A 12,360-nucleotide genomic window follows, 5' to 3' on the forward strand; every position below is an offset into this window, starting at 1 on the left:
TTATTGTTCAATACAGGGTGTTATCTCACTCTTCTCCGTGTGTGAGTGTTGTACTTGTGAGTAGTGGACTGACTGACATACCCTGACCCTAATGATTTCTATGTATTCCTCCACTGTTTGCTAGTGTCTTATACCACATAATTTACCCTAAAAAACAGGTCCTTCTCCATCATCTAGGCCAAACTGTGTAACAATGGCCTTGTCTCTTCTGCCTTTGTAAACTTCCCTCTGTGAGCTCTTGTTTTAGAGACAAGTCTGTTCAGATGTGTGTTTAGTCTGAATCATGTTATTCTAAGCCCTTGTGTAATTATGAGAAACATGGCTCTCTGTGTCAGCTCCTTAATGCATGTGTCCAACGTTGAAGGACTCACTACAAACATTTGACATGTGGTTGTAGTCGTGTTAAGCGTCATAAAGATGGGAATTCTGCTGGCGGTTAGCTAGTCCAAATAAGTACAAAACAGATTCAATACCAGCTCTTGTCAGTGAGGTGGTGTTTAAGTGTTTGTTCATAGGGGGAATGCTTCAACGAACACTGTTTTTATTACTAAAACATCTTAGTCAGCAGCTCAAGCACAATACAGCGCTGCATCTCTCTTTGAAGAGAACAACACAAAACATTAGGTTTCTCGAATTTCGAAGGAGCTACCTGTACAACCCCCCCCCCCCCCCCCCCCCCCCGGCTCTCCTCCATCCTCTCTAAGATGTGTATACACTAGGAGGGGGGAGGTGAAGGTGGAGGCTCTCATTTGTTAATTTGTGAAGGCTTCAGGGCCCAGCTCTCGGTGCCTGTGTGTCAAGATGTTGTTGGGGGAAGCACCCTGGCGAAGGCGACTGCAGTGGCCCAGACAGGAAGTAGAGGCACCTGGAACCTGGCGGTGCGGCGTGTAAATACGCTGTCAGCCCACTCTCCAGCTGAGTGGCATGAGCAGCCGATTAGCTGTGCTCGCACCGGTGTTTATGCATAATCTTACAGTTCCACTGCGCTCTCTCCCGACACCGCTCCTGACTCCCATTACGTAACTTGTTCAATCTCCACCTAATACTGTACACCCTCACTCATAGTGTAAGCTCGCCTCATCATAGCGCTTGGACGCGACCTGGCCAGCCTGCACAATGAATACGAAATGTTTTTTTTAGGTGCTTTTGATTGTTAAGCCTATCTGTGTGTTATTTTGTTATCTTTGTTCCATTTTATTTATTTATTTCTTTCTCTTTGACTATCTTTTTTCTTTCTCTTTCTCTCCCCCTTCTCTCTGTCTTCCTCTCTATTTTTCTTTCTCTGTCTCTCATGCTGTCCCTCACTTTCTTTTCTCTCACTCACTCATTGGTCTTTTAATCCATCTCAATAGGCCCAGTGGTCATGGGCTGTACAGAGATGGCGGTAAGGCTGGTTAAAGTAGCCCCTCAGAGCGTTTACGTGTAGCCTTGGAGAGCGTGCTCCATTCGTCAGGCGTCTGGGTCGATGGGGCGTCTCTCTAGGATCGATGGCACGCCTCTACGATCTCTCGCTTCAGCCAGCTATGCCTCCATAGCCACCTCCCCGCTAGGACTGTACCACACACACACACACACACACACACACACACACACACACACACACACACACACACACACACACACACACACACACACACACACACATTCACTGCCTCCCCACCAATTTGTCTGTGCATGTCAGATCACAATAATTAAGCATTATTGATCTCAGATTCAATTAAGTTCATTAACGCAGGTCATGGTAGAGGCGAGTGGAGAGGGAGGGTATAGGATCTCATCAGAGCGGGATATGCTGGGTGGGGAGGGGAGGGGAAAGATAGGCTATGGTGCTATTATCTCATATTCCCCACTACCACACACAGGGAGGATGTCAGCTTTAGGCTACAAACCATTTCCATCTAATGATATCACATACAGTAGCAGATGCTGCCATATTAGAGCCTGCTACCTCACATTATGAATGTGCGACATGATGCTATTTATAGTAGGATTCATTACCTACAGCCAGCCTCCTCCTTCCCTCCTCACCTCTATGTCCACACCTAAAGATATGCATAGAACCTGTAGCTTATACGCTTTTCTGATTTTCACAAAATGGAAACAAAGTGGACAAACAAAACATGTTTTTATTTGACTCTCATGATGTTCTCTGCCATTTTTTGTCCAAGGAAATGTTCCCATGGCACTGCCCTCGGAAAGAGATAAACTAACAAAGTCTCTCTCATCTAGAAGCCCATGAAATTCATCCCGTGGTCTGACTGATACTGTCCTTCAAATCAGAGATACTATTGTATCTGTGAAACTGATGAAGGCATGTGACTACAGACCACACACACACACACACACACACACAGGTATAAGGACACACACACTGGCATGAGCACACACACAAGTCACACTCTCTGCGAAATACTAATGAGCGTTACTGCAAATAAGATTGCTCCTTTTATAACCAATGAATGTGTTCATACCAGCCGTAGCGAAAGAGTTTTGAGTGTCTATGGCCCTGCAGCGATATCAGCCAGTTTGTTTCTATTTCTGACGCACCCAATAATATCTATTTAGTCCAAATAATTCCTAGTTTCATGTCTGTCTGTCTGTCACTCAACAAGTCTTTCCTGTCAAACCAAAACAATTGGTATACATTTCCTCACATGAATCCTTTCATTGAAATGTTATAAAAGATACCACGTGGCAGGCCAGAATTCTAAGTGTTGCAGATACTGTATGCTCTTCCAATTTATTTGGATAATTCTATAGGCCTGCATCAATGTGCAACCGTTAGCAGTTCAACTTGCCTGAGACATGAGTGAATGGATCTGAAGTTAAATAGCAACTAAAGCAGGAAGAAAGTGGCCCCTCCATTCCGATTGGTTCTCGTTTGTTTTTATATTTTATTCCTGCGATGCCCGACAATCATGTCTGAACATTGAACGCTGCACTTCTGCTGCTTTTCTGAGCCGCTCACTCGCATCGTGAGATATTTGAATGGGGACTAACACACAGACAAACACAAACACACACACCCACAACACACACACACACACACACACACACACACACACAAGCACACACGCATGCACACACATACATAACACACACACACACACACACACACACACACACACACACACACACACACACACACAGACACACAGAGAGAGTCCTGCATTCCACAGATGTACTCATAAACAGATCTGTAAACACACAGTAATAGATTGCCTGTGTGGATGATTTGCCTGTGAAGTGATTATGTAATGATGATGAACTGTTTCCTGACTGTTCATCTTTTTTCTAGAGTGAATTTTCAAAGTTTATATTTACTTTGACATCTACAGTGTAGTCAGACAATATTTTCCTTTTATGGAAATGTTTCTTCATAATACTTGTTTAAATACATTTTCTATTGAGCTATAACAGCAAGTCATGTTGATCAAACATAAGTTGATAATTTATATTTCACTCCCACTTGGGAGTTTAGAATCGAAATATAGAAATAAAAGTTGTTTGTCAATAGCCCCTTCTGGGGATTTCAAGTCTGTGTCAGGCTTTTTCAAAGAATTTGCATTTGATTTGATTTTTATTTAAAATTATATATACAGATTGGTGATTTGATACTTTCTTTTTCCAAGACCTAACATGATATCATTTTATTATGCTGAAACAGAACTACATCATAGGTTTAGCCCTGGATTGTTTAGATATGGAACAACTATTTGAAACAGATGAATTAGCTATAGTATCTTCACAAGTAAAATAATCTCTCAGCCTTCCCTGGTCCTCATCCCCAAAGCACACTTCCCTCCTCCATTTCAAAGAGGCACTCTCAATGGGTCTGCTCTCTTAATATCCGACACAAAATGAGATCAAACTCCTCTTCTTCTCTGCTGCCAATTAATTCTGAGGTTATTTTCACTCTTTCTCTCCCTCCTTCTCCACCCCAGCCCGTTTTCTAATTAAAAGAGCACCTGCGTGGCGCGTTTGGCCTGGCCTGCACCAGCGGCCAGAGAGGGCCCAGGGCTGCTAACTCAATATTGGAACACACATCCATGGTCACTTTAGGGGCCCAGTGGCCTGGCCCTGGTCCAGAGGACTGTGGGATGCTCCCTGTGTGGCCAGCTCAGTTTTGAGGGCTTTCCAAGACCTTCCTCCTCCTCTGTCCGCCCTGTCTCTCTCTACCCCACCCCCCCAACCCTTTCCTCCCTCCCTCCTACTACCACATGTATTCTCATATTTCTTTCTGTATACTCTCTAAACATTGAGATTAGGTTGAGGTAATAGTATTGCATATGTTCTAGTGTTTTTCCCCCATATGAATGTAATATGCAAACAAGACATTCACAAACAAGGATTCTCTCTCTCTCTCTCTCTCTCTCTCTCTCTCTCTCTCTCTCTCTCTCTCTCTTCGCTCTCTCTCTCTCTCTCTATCTCTCTCTATCTCTCTCTCCCCAAACCATGTTGGTATTTGTTTTGCCAAGTTCAGGTCAAGGTTAGTGTTTTTCATTGGGTCTGTTCACACTAGAGAGAGGGATGTAGGAGGCTCAGTGCAAAATTGTTTGCCACAGAGATATCCTAATTTTTTTGTTTCAGCTTTGCATTGTATTTTCAGTAACACATTTTAATTACATACAATCAGCCAAGTAATTCAGGTTGACTTTACATTTATATTTGATATTATATCATGGTTTTACTCTGGATTTATTGGCTTTCTCCCACCCTTATGTCTCTCTTTTCTCAGTGAGTGGTTTAATTACGTATAACAGCTTTCAGTCGAGGTTGTATTTTGAGGAAGGAGATTTCACTTCGGTGTTTGGCCTTGATGTGAGTGCTGTTCTGACTGCTTCCTGAGCGAAGGCATTGTTCTCTTAAACAGCTGTCGTTTTGGCTGATTCAGAACAGATGGCAGTCTGCATGCACATGTGTGTGTGCGTGTGTGTGTGTGTGTGTGTGTGTGTGTGTGTTTGTATGTGTATGTGTGTGTGTGTACTGCATGATCAGGGTGGGCTGTTGACTTATGTGTGATATTGAATTACATATTAAGATATCCAGCCCTTTTTGTGGTGAGTGTTTCAGTTGTGTTTTTCTGAAGCTGAGCTTTGTTCAATCTTAATAAAATGGCAGGTTTCTAATATGTGTAATATCATATTGAAATATGCACTGGATGTAGCATTGGACCTGCCCTATTTTTTTTCCATGATCCTTCCACAGAGTTCGTACAAGGTGCTTAAAGTGCTTAAAGTACTTGAATTTGACTTGCTCATGTCTGTATGAACCCTGAATCCAGTTGCTGTATAGTAATTCACTATGTTAAATATCATATGTGATAAGATTCCATATTGATGTGTTCTGACTGTGAGATTGAAAACTAAAGGGGCCTTGTTCACTCGATCCACCACAGAGACTGCCTAGAGGCACAGCGTTTTTTTTTACCGCAGAGCTACGACCCAGAGCTTAGTGTCTTAGTGCATCTGTTTATCCCCTGGCATCGCGTCACACTGCCAAAAGCAACAAAATGAGCGGCCTGACAATGACAGAGACTTTCTCTGTGTCTATGTGCTGATGCAGTGCTCACACCTTCACCACTGCTCAGAGACACAAGTCTGCAGTAACACCGCTGAAGCGTGTTGTGCGACATGGCTGGCAGATTCTGTAGGTACTGTAGCTAACCAATCTCATATTTGCCATATGCAAGTCTACCTTTTCAATAGGCTGTCAGGCTCTCAGAATACTCATAAGTTGTAGATACTTTCCGTTTATTCAACTTTTGTAGCTTTCTTTTTTTTCTGGAATTAATATAAAAGAGACTTTCACTAATGGGTAGTTAACGCTTATTTTTTGGCAGAACTGTATTGTCTCTTACGGTGATAATGTTTAAATCATTCATATGTATGACCTTAAACAATAGTTAATTATGTTTGAATGTGTGTACCGTCACACCCTCTTCAGTGTCTTCCAAGGTTTGCATACCTTGGCCAAATGACTGATGCACAGTTACAATGAGGAATGCTAGGAATTAGCTTAATGTTTTTTGCACTCTGCTTGTGTTACAGCCCACTGTTTTACAGCTCACTGTTTTCAGATAGCCTCCATCATAAAAGATTAGAAGAGTAGATACAGTAGAAAAAAAGGTTTTGGTTTTTATATATCCATCTCACTGTTATCCACATTATTGTTTATTGTTTAAAACAGGAGGGATTTGAATATAAATTGAGAGCCTACTCTCCAGGCTAAACTGTAAATAATAACTCTAAACTTTCTAATCTCTCGTAATTGAAGCAAATGTGTTTTGTACAGCGAGATTTGTCATTGGAAACGTACATACATTCATTTTTATTTACGAGGAGGCAAGCTTGTGCAGTGTAATGAGTGAAAATGCATGCTTAATTTAAATGGTGAGTGTGTCTGTTAGGAAATGCATTAGAGGCTGGAGAAGAAGCGTAAGACATATTAATTGACAGACAGGAACTGCTGTCTCAGAGGTTGATACAAGTAATTTATTACTTCAGAAACGAATGCCACCTCCAGAATGTGCTTCATTAATTTCAAATTTAGTTTTAATTTCAAGCTGTTGCCCCTTGAGAAGAATAAGGTGGCAAGTTCTGTTTGAAGAGACATTTTTTTCCTCTCCCTCCTCTCTGTCTCTGTCTTTCTCTCATTCTCTGCAGTAAAGAACAAAGGGGCGGTGGTTGGGGGCTGCAACTTTATTCCAATTTGAAAACAATGTAAATGCAAGAGGGAAGTTGAAATGGAATTACAGCAACAGTTTATGATATGAAGCATTATGTCTGTGATTGCTTTGTCTCTGTGAAATGGTGAAATGGAAGAAATGTCTGTTTTGCAAGGCATTGCAAGAATGCAGAATTGGAGATCTTCTTCAATTGTGGTAATAACAAACCTCTCTCTCTCTCTCTCTCTCTCTCTCTCTGTCCTCCAGCGTATGTGCCTGAGGATCTGAAGGAGGCTGCCCTGCTAGATGAGGATCTGGAGGGAGATGACTCTGCCGCCGAGGAGGAGCCGGCGGTCAAGCACATGTGCCAGGACAAGGACTTCCTCCTCAAAGACCGGCCTGGTTTCCATGACTCCCCTGTGGCCGACTTCTCCGGCCACGAAATGGACAGCGAGTCTCACCTGAGCGAGTCCAGTGACCGCATGTCAGACTTTGAGAGTGCCTCCATCAAAAACGAGGAGGAGGTGTCCCTCAAGGAGCCCCTGGCGTCCTTGTCATCATCCTCCATCATGATGGCTACTACCACAGCCACTGCCAATGAGAACGCCATCGCCGCCACCACCGGGCCAGACAGCCTGGAGCAGATGAAGGCCATCTATACCAGCTTCCTGACCAACTCCTATTGGTCCTCCTTGAACCTCAACCTCACTCAGCCGCCCGCTGCTGAGAAGCCGCCACGCAGCCACAGCAGCAGTAGCAGCAGCAGTAGCACTAGCAGCAGCTGCGGGGGCAACGGATATGACTGGCATCAGTCGGCCGTGGCCAAGACACTCCAGCAGGTTTCTCAGAACCAGAACCGGCTCATTCACCCGGCTGCAGAGACCAACCTCCTCAGCACCGTGCAGCTCTACCGCCAGAGCACCAAGCTCTACGGCTCCATCTTCACTGGCGCCAGCAAGTTCCGTTGCAAGGACTGTAGCAGCGCCTACGACACCCTGGTGGAGCTGACGGTACACATGAATGAGACTGGCCACTACCGCGATGACAACCACGAGACCGACAGCGAGGGCACCAAGCGCTGGTCCAAGCCCCGCAAACGCTCCCTCCTGGAGATGGAGGGGAAAGAAGATGCTCAGAAAGTCCTAAAGTGCATGTACTGTGGCCACTCCTTTGAGTCTCTACAAGACCTCAGTGTCCACATGATCAAGACGAAACACTACCAGAAAGTGCCTCTGAAGGAGCCAGTGACTCCTGTGGCAGCAAAGATCATCTCCTCGGCCCGGAAGAGAGCCCCCATCGAGCTAGACCTTCCTAGTTCCCCAGACTCCAATGGCGGCACCCCCAAACTAAATGACCCCAACAACCACCTACAGAAGACTTCCAACCCCTACATCACGCCTAACAACCGCTACGGCCACCAAAATGGAGCCAGCTATGCATGGCAGTTTGAGTCCCGGAAGTCCCAGATCCTGAAATGCATGGAGTGCGGCAGCTCCCACGATACTCTGCAGGAGCTTACAGCACACATGATGGTGACCGGACACTTCATCAAAGTCACCAACTCTGCTATAAAGAAGGGCAAGCCCATCATGGAGTCTCCCCCAACACCCATCCCCACCACCATCTCTGCAACCGAGGAGAAGGTACAGTCAGTGCCACTGGCTGCCACAGCGTTCTCCCCCCCTCCTCCTGTACCTCCTCCATCCAGTATCTCCCCTGCCATGGCTGTTGAGATAAAGAAGGAGGAGAAGGAGGAGGAATGTACAAAGGAAACCACTAACGGCAGCAAAGAGAAGAAGACGGGAGAAGATGAGGCAGAGGAGAAATTTGATATCTCCTCAAAGTATTCCTACTTGACTGAGGAGGATCTGGAGGAGAGCCCTAAGGGAGGGTTTGACATCCTTAAGTCCCTGGAGAACACAGTGACTTCAGCTATCAACAAAGCCCAGAATGGGGCTCCCAGCTGGGGGGGCTATCCCAGCATCCATGCCGCCTACCAGCTACCAAACATCATGAAGCTCTCCCTTGGCAACTCAGGGAAGAGCTCAGCCCTGAAGTACATGTTTCCTGGAGGGGAGATCCTGTCTCCGGGCAAGAACCAACCTCTGATATCCCCGCCCAGCCGCCAGACCTCGCCTCACCCCAAAAATAACTTCCATGCTATGGAGGAATTGGTGAAGAAGGTGACGGAGAAAGTCGCCAAGGTGGAGGAGAAGATGCGGGATACACCCAGCGTGAGAGTGTCCCCGCTGAGACGCACCACGCCCTCCCCCTGTAGCAGTGAGGCTGGGGATTCAGCCAGGGGGGAATCCCCCAAAGAGAGGAGAGGTGCTAAAACCCCAGAGAGTATTAGCGGGGGAAACCACAAAGACTCTAATGGTGACACCAATATGAAGGAGACACTTGAGAACGGAAGAGATTCTGCTGTGAAATCCCCTATCTCGGCCCTCTGTGGCAGCACAGCGATCATAACAGACCATCCGCCAGAGCAGCCCTTCGTCAACCCTCTAAGTGCGCTTCAATCTGTGATGAACGTCCACCTGGGCAAGGCAGCCAAGCCCGCTCTGCCGTCCCTGGACCCCATGAGCATGCTCTTCAAGATGAGCAACAGTCTGGCAGAGAAAGCCGCCGTCGCCGCTTCAACACCGACTCAAACCAAAAAGAATAACGAGCACTTGGACCGCTACTTCTACCACGTCAACAACGACCAGCCCATAGATCTGACCAAAGGCAAGAATGATAAGAGTAGCTCTCTGGGATCGGCTGCACTCTCGTCATCCACGTCAACGCCGTCCTCTGTCTCTCCCTCCTCGACAGTGACCATGGCGAAGGCTTCGTCCGCTGTGGCATCGTTCATGTCCAACTCCCCACTTCGTGAAAATGCCCTGTCCGACATCTCAGATATGCTGAGAAACCTCACAGAGAGTCATGCCTCCAAGTCCTCCACTCCCACCAGCCTGTCGGAAAGATCTGACATTGATGGGGCCACCCTAGAGGAGTCTGAGGAGATCTCCCCGGCCCAGAAGCGCAAAGGCCGACAATCCAACTGGAATCCCCAACACCTGCTTATCCTTCAAGCCCAGTTTGCCACCAGTCTCCGGCTGACAGGGGATGGGAAGTACGTCATGTCAGATCTGAGCCCCCAGGAGAGGATGCACATCTCACGGTTCACTGGCCTCTCCATGACCACCATCAGCCACTGGTTGGCCAATGTCAAGTACCAGCTGAGGAGAACCGGCGGGACCAAGTTCCTCAAGAATCTGGACTCAGGCCATCCAGTATTCTTCTGCAGCGACTGTGCTTCTCAGATCCGATCCCCGTCCACCTACGTCAGCCACTTGGAGTCTCACCTGGGCTTCCGGCTTAGAGACCTGGCCAAACTGTCTGGAGAACAGCTTGTCAGCCAGATCTCACATCACACCAAAGGCCTGTCCGAAAAACTGCTCTCCAACCACCCCCATTCCCTCTCCCACACCCACTCCTTGTCGCCCTCTCCGGACGAGGACGGTATCAGCAGCACGTACCAGTGCAAGCTCTGCAACCGGACTTTTGCAAGCAAGCACGCGGTCAAGCTCCATCTGAGCAAGACTCATGGGAAATCCCCAGAGGACCACCTTATGTATGTGTGTGAGCTAGAGAAACAGTAGCACTAGCTGTGGACATGCTGCACTCTCTCTCACTTTCTCTCTCTCTCTCTCTCTCTCTCTCTCTCTCTCTTTGTCTCTCTTAAGCCTTTCACAGACATTTCTTTCAAAAAAGGACTAAAGATATTAAGTGATGAAACTGCACAAAGATGCCATACAACTACTGTTTAGTTTCGGCACATGGTTTTTGATTTTCTCTTTGGTAGACTCATTCTGGCCCAAGAAGCTTTTGTTTATTTGTGTTTAATGCTCTCCTTTTGAAAAAGCAGTACTTTTCAAATTGTGCAGTGTTGAAGAAAGAGGTGCTTTTATCAGAGATAAAACATATGAAGGTTTTAAAAAAATATTTAAAAATGAAATGGTATGTATTTGAAAGTTGTGTAAATTGGATTTGGTTTCTTTATATTTTGGCATCCCTGAGGTGTGATAAGCTGCATGCATAAATGAAACAGTTTAGTTAAACATTTGGTAACTAAATCTGGTGCACTTTTCTTTTTTTCCCTCTCTGTCCCTCTCGCTCTCTCTTTTTGTTATTGTGACCTTTGTGTGCTGGTGTCAGCATCTGAAATTTAACCCTCTGAGTACGGCCAAGCACTTCTCCACCTAATATCCGAAACCCCTATCAAAACTAAATATTTGAGATCGGAATTGATCAGGCTATTGTGTGGTTTGCAAGACACACAATGAGAGTAACTTTGTCCATGTCCAACATTCAGTCTCTAAACATGCATTATATTTGATGCAAAAATTTAAATCTGAAGTCTTTTACTTTGTTTAATCAGGGGCCTTTATGAATTCAGGTCTGTGTAAAAATGTATATAAAAACATATAAACTAATTCCTGTCTAAATTATGCATCATTTTTATATTTTTAATTTAAGAGGAGTATGACTATCTACTGGTGCACAATATATGAAGACATTAATGAAATTGTTTTGCACAATAGTTTTATAAATATATTATTTAATCAAATGATATGAAAATAATAGGAAAAAAATGACATAAATCTTTTATTTCCACCTCGTGCTCAAAGGGTTAAACCTCTAGTACAAGACAGTACATGTGCCGCTATTTGAACATTAAAAGATGAAAGGTTGTACAAAAGATGTTACTTTATGAAGTAATGAAGAATTTCACATGTAACCTCTTATTTATAAGCACTCTTGGTTGTTGTTTCATATCGTAGAATGCCTTTTTGATTGGTCTTTTTTTGTTCTGTCTAATTACTCTCCCATAATTCCGCACTGCAGCTTTATCTTTTTGGGATATGAAAGGTAACCATGGTTACCCAACCTCTTGATTGACAGTTCTGCTACATTTTTGGGCAGTTCATTTGCTGAAATAACTGACAGCTGCCAGTGTACGGAAATCTTATGTGTAAAATATTGGCATGTAAACAGCACAGACACTGTTATGCATTCTGTGCCGTGTTTTTTTGGTTGTTGTTGTTGACAATGAAGCACCCATTATATGACTTCATATAACCTTTTTTTCTACTGCAGCATTAAAAGGAAACCGTTTTTTGCAATAACACTGTGTGTCATGGCTCACAATTATGTCTGTGCTATGCGTTTCCTAATGAGCACATTAAATTGGGATTGTGTCAGCGTCTGGCGGTGATGAGTTCCAGACAAGTTTACAGTGAGTGGCAGGGCCTTGCAGAAGATGCAAACAGTCACACCACCCTGCAGGGTGGTTCAAAAAATCTCTGCCTGCAGGGGAACTGCCTCTGGGCAATCTCAAGGGCTAACATTGGAGCCCTCAGAGAGAGAGAGAGAGAGAGAAAGAGAGAGTGGGAGAGAGAGAGTGTGTGTGTGTGTGTGTGTGTGTGTGTGTGTGTGTGTGTGTGTGTATATTTGAATGGCATTTGATTCTTTGTGCCATATATTACATGGGTAAACACAATGTTCTGGTATATGTACTAAGGACCGGACATGTGAAAGAAATTACTGTGTTAAAAGTCTCTGTATTTCAAGCCCCAACTTGAAATACATATCACATAGCATATATCCTAGCGGAGAAGCATCACATTTTAGAAATACAAAAATAT

The 12,360-nt window shown here is 44.9% G+C and overlaps 1 protein-coding gene across 1 annotated transcript in view; it reads left to right on the plus strand.

The window, feature by feature from the left end:
- The window catches only part of tshz3b (teashirt zinc finger homeobox 3b), a gene marked incomplete at its 3' end in the record, with an annotated part of 33,098 nt that extends 22,784 nt beyond the window's left edge, over positions 1-10,314 (plus strand). Inside the window, exon 2 of the mRNA XM_083665156.1 lies at positions 6,935-10,314. Within this exon, the coding sequence (XP_083521282.1) occupies positions 6,935-10,314 (3,380 nt within the window). The remainder of the gene's footprint in view (positions 1-6,934) is intronic.
- Positions 10,315-12,360: the final 2,046 nt, after the last annotated feature.

Source organism: Argentina silus, assembly GCF_951799395.1.
Source record: "Argentina silus genome assembly, chromosome: 2".
Taxonomy (NCBI): Eukaryota; Metazoa; Chordata; class Actinopteri; order Argentiniformes; family Argentinidae; genus Argentina; species Argentina silus.